This window comes from Morone saxatilis, unplaced genomic scaffold (assembly GCF_004916995.1).
Source record: "Morone saxatilis isolate NCDOM2014 unplaced genomic scaffold, NCSU_SB_2.0 Contig8, whole genome shotgun sequence".
In the NCBI taxonomy this organism is placed as follows: domain Eukaryota; kingdom Metazoa; phylum Chordata; class Actinopteri; family Moronidae; genus Morone; species Morone saxatilis.
The window spans coordinates 276,446-286,391 of record NW_023340257.1 but is presented as its reverse complement, the minus strand read 5'-3'; the positions used below and the strand labels follow the sequence as shown (position 1 = coordinate 286,391).

The window sequence follows — 9,946 nt, the reverse complement described above, 5'->3', positions numbered from 1 at the left end:
TATATATATATATATATTACCAAACAATACAATGGTTTGGCTCTACTCTACTATGAGAGTGAATGAGAATTGAGTTTATACACAAGCGAGAATATCTGCATGTGAGAGGAGAAATGTAAAAGTGACAACTGATGTATGTGAAACAATAACTCTTCCCCTCATTATTATGCCTGGTTTTGTTTTCTTCAGCTGTTGGAGGGAACAAGTGATGCTTTCTTGTGATGGAAAAGAAAAGAACGGGAATGAGAAAGGCCACAAGCAGACAGAGGAAGACGAAGAGCTCAGGTTTAAAGAACCCAAGATTTTACAGTACACTGAGGTGAGACAGTTGGAGAGGAAGTTGTTATTCTTTGCTTTCTTTATTTTCTTTAGTTTTAAAATCAGTCACCAAAATCAGCATTATGCTGGGACCAGCATGTTTTGGACAGTTCTTCAAATCTATGAGATCAGATGACCCCTGTGACCCCTTCCTGTACTTTCTGATTTTTTATTTTTTTTTGTCAATTATAAACAATGGGCATTATTTTGTGAGGAAATGACATAAACTGTGAAATATTTTTAATATTTAGCTCCATATATTAAAGCCTAACATATAGAAAAATAGTTTAAAAGTTGTTTATGGTCTGTGTCTGTATTCTTTAATAATAAATGTTGTCTGGCGGCAGTGTATTTATTTTTGGGGTGTGCATGATCCATGGTCTATCTTCCATCATTTATCAGTGTAAATGTAGAGTCAGGGTGAGTCTATCAGTATTGATCCCACCAATCCCAAGAAAGATACAGGATAATATCTTTTTAGTAAAAAAATATGTGGCAGGAGCAGATGCAAAACTAAAGATCAAACTTTTCATGCTGTGTGGTCTTGTGCTGTGTGTGCCATGCTTTTTTGCGTCCTGAGAGAGAAGTATGGACAAGGTTTGGCATTGTTTAAATGTCACATTTAATGTTTTCACCATTATTTTCCAGATGAAACCTTTTGTGTAAGACCTACCTAGTCCTTAACTTTGATTTACAGTGCTTGAACGCACAGTTTGACAGATACGTCATGTACTGTATATACTGAAAGTTTTATTCAAATTACAATGCATCTGATTAAAACATCAAATATACAAACATTGTTTAGGACAACAAATTATATGAATCCAAATAGTTCAGTAGTTGCTGAGTTGTGGTTAGTCTCTCACATAAACATTGTCAGTTATTACTTTACAATTTTCCAAAATGAGCATCATGTGATTCAAGTACTTCATTCCAACACAAAATAAAACATATAGGAAACTACTATATCCACACAAAGAGTTCATACAGGCGATGGGGAGGGAGAGTGACGGCTTGTACCACTGCCAGCTGTTCATTCCTGAGAAAATTCCCCATTCAGTTTCCAATCGACACCCACAGCACGTCTCTTTTCTATTGTCTTGTTTTATTCAGGATACTCGTTGTTGAATTGGTAAGTGATAATGCGATAAAGAACACACAGTGTCATAATGGGTTGGAGTGGATTATGTGGATTATAACTATGGCCATGTGACTGGAATCAAATTATGAGCCCTATAGCAAAGACTGGGTAGAGCGAAACTATATTAACTATACTTACTTTCAGGTTATTTCCTACTTTTGACCAGTATTACAGTAGCTGCACTGAAACTTCAGAAAACTTATAGAGTATGGAGAGTATATAGGAAAACACCATTAACATTTTGACAACATATATGTCAAATAAAAAATAAAACAAGAAAATGAAACACATTTAGCAATTTGACAACCCATAGGTCGCATAAAGAAACACAAGCAAATAGAGAAATACCAAAACTCATATGCAACATAACTATGTTACGTCACAGACGTTTCCAGGAGACACTAAAACTGATGAGCAGTAACAGTAACAGCAGTAAATAGACCCATTCTAGCAGAAAAACGTTCTACTTTGCTCCGTGCAAGGTTAAATTTGAAGGCTTGGTTTCAATGTGATCAGGATTTATTATTGTATCGTTACACTGGGAAACAGTCCTTATCGATATCTCTGTCATCTTTAATCACAGCAGCAGATGTTAGTTGCATTCAAAAAGGAGCAACTAAGCTCGAACTGTTTTGAACTGTGCAAAGCCGGTACATCAGGAACACACCATTTGCAAAATAATACAGAAAAAGGACACAGGAGCAAAAGCTGTTTTTCCACAATAATGTGAATATGCTTTATGCTATCAGAATCAGCCAATGAAAATGTTAAATAAACATTTCAACTCCTGTACAGACATCACTGAATAGTTGATGCATTTGTTGGTTTTCAGTGTCACTTGGAAATTTGTTAGTTTACACTTGTAAGACTATTTATATTTCTGTATCTGCAGTGTTTCTTTGTGCTGCATGTGTGGTTTCAAACTGGCAAATATGTATCTTAGTTGCTTGTGTTTTTTTTGTTTTGTTTTTCTAATGCTGCAATGTGTTGAAGATGTTTTCTTTATTCACTGTACAGTATGCTAATAGCTAACATGTTCCAATGCCATTTTTTCCATCCCGATTGCTGAACCTTTGTATAGTCTGGCTCAGGTTTAACCCTCAGTTAGAGTCAGAATAGGGCAGATTATGACTCCCCTATCCTGGGGAAAAAAAGGTCGAACTGGACACTGCTGGGAGTAGCAGGGTCCCGTTTTGGGGCTAATAAATTACATGGTTTCGGATCTGTGCAAGGATGCGTACTCGCCAATACCAGATACCGCATTTAAGACAGTATCGGAGAAAATTCTGATACTGGTATCGGAGCAATTCTACAAACAAGAGGAAGCATGCAGCCAATCAGAACTGTGTACACATGTGGTAACAAATGTATCTACTTCTAAAGGCTGTTATCTTCTGATAGCCGGTTCCATATCGGATCCGGTTGTCGTTATATCCGAAACCACTTATGAATCTCTTGCTGAACTTTTATCTCTCCTTTACCATTTTACATACCAATATTCTTATTAAATATTTGCCATTTAGTTATTTATAACTTTATTTATCTGCAAAATGAAAAGTCAAATCTAAACTCAATTCAGTGATGGACTGGAGAGGATTCGGATTCAATACTGGATTCTGATTTGATTAAATGCTATTAAACCCCAACAATATATAGTATAGCCTGCAAAAACAACACCAAAACACTGGTCTAATTATCAGCAGCCTAAAAGGAAGAAGACAGCATGTTAAGTGAAACTTTAAAAATCAACTTTTTTATCAAATGGAGTCATTGATACTGAGCTTTGAACACAGCTACTGTGGTGGAAGTAGTGACTCTCCCTCCCCATATGGTCCTATCCTATCAAAGAGTGAAAAATTGACTAACAGTCAGGGAACCCTTGGCTATTGGTAGGACTTTGTAATACAAAACATTTGATGATTCAAAATTCCAGGTGAATGCTTTGCACAGGTCTGAAGGAGGGGGGAGGGGAGGCAGTATATTTTATCATGTAAGTATAAAAGCTTGAATAGACATTCAAGTGTTTTCAATTCATCCCCACGTGCAATCAGAACTGCGTGGGGGTAAACAAAGCCAAGTAATTGAGCTCAAGAGGTAGAGACCAACACGGTGAATCGTTTATATACATATTCACACAGTGCTGCTGTGACGAAATAATTAACAACAATAACAAAAAAGGCTTCTCCTTTAGATATATCTACAACTCTGCTGTACACACAAGATACAGTTAACATGACTGTGAATCGTTATAGGATTTGTTGTCCTCTACAGATCCTAGTTGTAGGTTAAAAATCAAGAAAATATATACATTTGTATGCAAGTTTTAAAAATAATATTAACTTCACAGCCTTAGAAATGTGCAGGCTAATACAATTTCTATACAGTGGTGTTGTTTTTTTAGGTTGGTGTGTAGATTTGCTTCTCTATTTAACATATATACATAATCATACTTTGAGGTGTGAGAAGAATGCATGCCATAGGACACAGAATAGGAATAGAAAACAATTCTAAAAATATATTAAATAATTTACTTCAAAGCTCTTTTTTTCTGAAGACAGTGTACAATGTATGAGCAGGAGCAGGGACACACTTGCACTAGCACTGGATTACCATTGAGAAAAAGCCATATATGAGACTGTCATCATTTAGAAACCATTCATATGCTACTTGTTTCTGTCCCATGGTGATCTGCTTGAATGCAATCCGTGACGAAGAAGTAGTTCATATGTATGTGGCGATATATTCAAGTAGACAGAACAAAGTAGTAACACCCTTAAAGAATGATATTGCTGGTTTAACTGCTTCTTTCTTTTGATATTTGTTCACGATGACAGTTTCCCATTCGTCCTTATAGTCCAGAGAAGAACAAGCAGAACAGGCCTCCTGTTTTTACAAAGGCTTCAGAGGGAAGACTGGATCTCGCCTGCAGTAAGCTACCACAGCCACATTCTTTCTCTAAGGTTCTATAGTGTTTCTAAGCAGTGCATGAAATGGGCCAATACTCACCAGTACTGAGTATCAGTACTTCAGATTTTTGTCCACAAGTACTATTACTTGTTACTGAGTACCACCTGTGGGGGAGAATGGCCCACCACTGAGGTGGCTGAGGCCCTTGGTAGAAGGGGTAGACGATAAAAGTTGTTAAATAATTGCTTAAAAATAACCACTTTGATGCTTTGAGGCTTACCACCCAAAGCCTCCTATCAACTTCAGTTTTTGGACCTCAGTATTTCTAAACCCTGCATACAGCAATGCTGGTGAGGTATTATATTATATTATTTTTTTCATACTGTTCTTATACTGTTTTTTTTTCTCTATCCACTTTGCTGCTGTAAGATTGGAATTTCCCCATTGTGGGACTATTAAAGAAATATCTTATCTTACTCCTACATGCCCACTTAGACAGCACTGGATACTTTTTTTAGAATTTAAAAACGTCAAAAGAATTACAGTTAGGGTTATGCTGTGTTTGTGGTTAGGGTTGTGCTGCATTAGGGTACGGACAACATTTTTGGTCCATTTCAGGCACTGCTTCTAAGGAGTTCTTTACAATCTGGGTCTGATTCTCAGCGTGTTGGACATCATCCTTATCCATTATGAGAACAGCTCTAACCTCAGCTTTACAACCAATAGGACAAACAACAAGAATACCGAGACAATCACTTCGAAAGAACTATGTACAAACATATTTCAGATAAGACCTGGTGTAATCCTCTTCAGTTTGTCTAAACATACTAGTCAAAAACTGTACATTGACTTCATTTGGATTGTGTGGATTCAGACCTTGATCCCACGTACGACTGTTGTTGACATGCCCCTGCTACTCTCCACCAAATGTTTTAGTTCAAAATGAAATGGAAATGGAGTATCAGTAGAGCAATGTGCATTCATTGGACTGGAGTAGTTTGGTCATTGTGTCAAGATGTCCAATTCAAGAAGATTTGGTGTTCCATCAAAAACACCAAAAAAATCTATGCTACATGGCAATCAGAACTCATAATGTACTTGTTGTCTTTCTTGCAATATTGAACATATTTATTGGCTATTGTGTGTAAAAGGGATCTTATATGGTCTGTAGACTCAAAAAATTCAAAAAAGGAAAAATAGCAGTTATGTGGTAAATAAATTCATCTTAAAACCACTGGCCAACATGACAAGCCACAAACTGTTGAGCAAAATGTTCTCATAAACAACAGGAAGGATGGTCCAACGGCACAAAGCCCGTTCTCATTCCCACAGTGTCAAATACCAATGTTTTGTCATGGCCCTTTGGTGTCTCATACAGACGCACAAGGTACCCTTTAGCATCGGTTCGAGATGCACCAGGCTTTCATTACTCCAGTATAACCCATCTGTTACAGGTGACGTAGTATTAAGAGTGATAAAAGCCCTATTCGCATGGGACTAGTATGATCATGGGACCTTATATGATATGAGATAATTGCAGAGGTCGTCTGTGGTCTTAATCCTGTGCCAATCTGTCATGTCCGTAATTTGTTAAGTAATTCCACTGCAAATGAACTATATTTCACCAAACACAGAGGTCCCGTGCTAATATTAGTCCCGTGCCAATCAGCATCTCTGTGATTTGGAGTGTATTTTTTTTTATTTTTGCAAGCTATCAACCTGGTATTTGCAGCTAACAGAGTGGAACCTAACGTGGAGTGGCAGTGGAAGAAATATGGTGCAGCCCCTATGACGCATGGTTGTATTATAAGATTAGTAAAGCTTTTGCAGCTGTCTCCAGTGTTTTAGGCTCTCATCTTTTCATCACAGAGATTGGTCCATAATGAAAACTGCAGTTAGCGCAAATGCCACAATTTGCATGGTTTTATTTTTTATTTTAATCATGGTCTTATTCTAAACCTAACGAATTAGTTTTGTTGCTTAAGCCCAACATTAACCACATGTTAAACAAAAGTCTCACAAAGACACTAAAGTTTACCATGTGTTTCTATACGACGTGACAAAACTGCGTCGGTATCTGACGACCTGGGATTAAAACATGCTGCACAGAAATAAGACCCAGATTGTGAAAAACTGAATTTTCTTTGACACTATGAAGACCAACAGGCTGTAGAGGTTAACTCCATTTAAGTGGTATGTAGGCCTACAGAGAGCAAATCAAGCAAAGGTCATGTGGGAACTGGAATGCTAACATATTTCACTCCAGTGCTGTTTTGAGAAAGATTTTGTTTCATGAAACTTTCTCTACGTACTCTTTGGGGTAAAATTTGCTTAGTTTGGCTAAGTGTGTCAATAGTTACCTTGCTCTCCAATAGTGAAATTAGGAGGCACACAAGTATACAGCACACATTCCTTGATTAAAAAAAACTCTTGACAGGACTGTTTAGCCATACATTAGTACTGAGGTGAATATTAGCAATAGAAAAGCTATGACTGGTCAAAGGAGGGGTCTGAGTAGCATTGTAGGACTTCCTGTTCTTTACAGAAAATGACTATAGGCCTTCAGAGCTTTTTTGGGAGAAGGGCGTAGTACAGGGATAGCTTTTAGTCTGATCCCTTTTTTGAACGTATTTCCTATTCACAGAAAGGTTAAATTGTTCTTCATGTAACATGCAAGTGAGCATTTAAACCTTCACCTTCAAGACCGAATGATCTCAACAACAAAACACTATTTATCTAAAAACACAAGCAGATTTAAATTCCACACAGCAGTATGCTAATCTAACGAACACTGTGAGCACTCAGTTCCATTATTCCAAACAGAAATAAAGCTGTTATTGGCCTTTTTTTTAGGGGATATCTGACCCTTTCCACAACAGAGTAAAGTTTACATATTGAGACAGGTTAATAACAAATATTGTGGAGCCTCATGTATAAACGTTTGCATACATCATCATTGAAATCATGCGCAAAATAGCAGATACATGCATATGTTCACTCTTTCTAATACATGTACAATATAGGTACATGGAAAAACTTCATATATGTCTAAACAATAATTACATTCCTGTTGCCAAACGTTTGTGGATTTGTGTATAATCTCATGTTCTTTGACAACAACCATAAATAGTTGAAATGGTTGCAATTTATTTTAAATCTTTTCATTCTATTAACTAATCTCCATTATATTTGGCCCTGAAAATATACAAAAGTGCCAGGTTTTGGGCTTTTTTAACTTTTATAAGTACTAATATATAAATGACTGAAGCTTGCAGTGCACTCTATATGGAAGGATAACACCATGAATATATGACAAACCCTGAAAAGGTGAAAAAAAATGACAGGTAAGAGCTAAAGTGCATGTCGACGTGCTGACACAAACATCAATATAATTTAAAATGAATTCTGCACATTACACAGGAAATGAATATACGTTTGCAATTCAATCACTGTTGCTTCTGTTTACACTTAAACTCATATTAAGCCCCGCCCCTTTTTGCTTTCTACTCCAATAACAGAACCTCTATCAACTTTCTCTCATCCTACACGCCAATTGTTTTCCCCAGGGTGGTAAAGTCATAACCCGCCCTACTCTGGTACTGATTGGCTGAGTGCCTTCATAGGTTTGGTTGGTTTTAGGCATTAGGAGTGACACTGGTTATGGTAAGAACGTCAGGGTAAGCCAATCATAGGCAGAGTAAGGTTAGCAGCATTTTTCAACAGAGTAAAACACTAGCTAGCTATCTAGCTAGCTAGCTACATCAATCGCTAGCTAGCAAGTTAAATCTGAAAGTTGATTGTTGGTTAGCTTGTTAGCTAATGTTTTGCTAAACTTGATGTGACTCTATGGGTCACATATCTTTCAACCATCTTCAAAATGTCTTTTCAACAAAGACGAGCCTAGCACATAGCATATCTAGCACAGTACAGGAGAGGAGAAAGTTGACTGAGGTTCTGACTGAGGCTTTCTCAACTTTAATTGGAGCAGCACAAAAAGGGGTGGGACTTAAGAAGGAAATTAGAGTGTGGCTATTACCCAATTCTTGTAACTTAGCAAGGGGTGGAACAGGTAGAAACACCTTTGTCTTTAAATGTCATCAGACGATACACTGAACAAACTAGTTGTTTAAAACACACACTGAACCTTTAAAATGTGGCCTGACGTGTCTGTCCATCCAGACACATGACTTAGCATAATATAGAAAATGTGCATTTTATAAATCCCAAACCTTGCAAATTTGTTGCACACAATCTTAATGTTTATGCATCATTTATACATGAGGCGCCGGATCTTTGGCAAAGATTGTCACATAAGTAAATACGATGGCCAAATGTGCAGGGGACACAGAGGAACATGCCTGTAATAACCTTTTTTTAACTTTTAATAAAAGTTAAAATATGAATATGCTTAAGAGCATGTTCTTATAACATATGGGGAGATTTAAGTTGGTTAAACGTTGAGCCTACCAACACAATTACAATCGATTGTCTGAATAAGAAGCAAAGTTGGATTTAATTTACCAGTGCAGAGGTGAAGGTGTGTGTAATAATTCTGAGAGGCCTGATTGTATGGGAAATTAACCAATGTCATTACAGACATTTTAAAATAGACATCTTTTTTAAAATTTGTATTAATATATAAACAAAATGCACTTCATTATTATGTCATTGTTAAATCTTATCTACCAAAAAGGGACCAGATGGATTTGTTTAAAACATTCTGATTTGGTCTATTTGTCTCATTCATTTGCATACCAAACCCCTCCAAGAAACCCCCCACAATAAAGCAATTATCAGTGGATTTCTCTTAATTTGTTTCATATTTCAGCACACACACATAGCAGACCTGTGAGTCCTGCTCTCCAGTGAAATGCTACGCAGATGATAGAAGACGTTGAGACACGTTCTTGTTCCCAGTTTAGCAGCTTGTCAGTCGGGAATGCCGGATGATGACGCGCAACAGCAGCTATTCCCACACCAGCGGAGATGGAGGCATTTCAGAGGGCTGAGCCACTGTGGAACTGTTCAAAAGGAGGCCAACAAGTTAATATTAGCTCTCAGGGTGTCTGCACACTGTATGTATACATGAATATACTGTATATAACCACCAACTTCATGTATATAGAGTCATCTATTACATTACACACAAATATTAATTCCTTTGCCCTATTTCTATTTGTTTACAATGTACACAAACTATTGACCTGTAAACAGACATTGTATGTTCTTGGTTATTGCTGTTTGTTTATAGAAACAAACTGTGTGTTCTGACCCCTTTCTATCAGAACCAGCATTTCCTTTTTAAGCAGTTTGAGCTACTGTAGCTCCAACTGCTGTGGCCAGCCTTCACTCCCCACATGCATTAATGAGCCTTGGCCACCCATGACCCTGTCTCTGGTTCACCGCTTTTCCTTCCTTGGACCACCGCTTTTTCTTCCTTGGACCACCGCTTTTTCTTCCTTGGACCACTTTTGATAGGTACTGACCTCTGCAGACCAGGAACACTCCACAAGAGCCAGTCGTCTAGCCATCACAATCTGGCCCTTGTCAAAGTCGCTTAACACATCAACTTTGAGGACA

The 9,946-nt window shown here is 37.4% G+C and overlaps 1 protein-coding gene across 1 annotated transcript in view; it reads left to right on the top strand.

Annotated features, from left to right (window-relative positions):
* The window catches only part of LOC118341313 (Na(+)/H(+) exchange regulatory cofactor NHE-RF3-like), a gene marked incomplete at its 5' end in the record, with an annotated part of 4,304 nt that extends 3,283 nt beyond the window's left edge, over positions 1–1,021 (top strand). Inside the window, 1 exon segment of the mRNA XM_035679536.1 lies at positions 190–1,021. Coding sequence (XP_035535429.1) covers positions 190–222 — 33 coding nt within the window.
* Between the last annotated feature and the right edge of the window lie 8,925 nt (positions 1,022–9,946).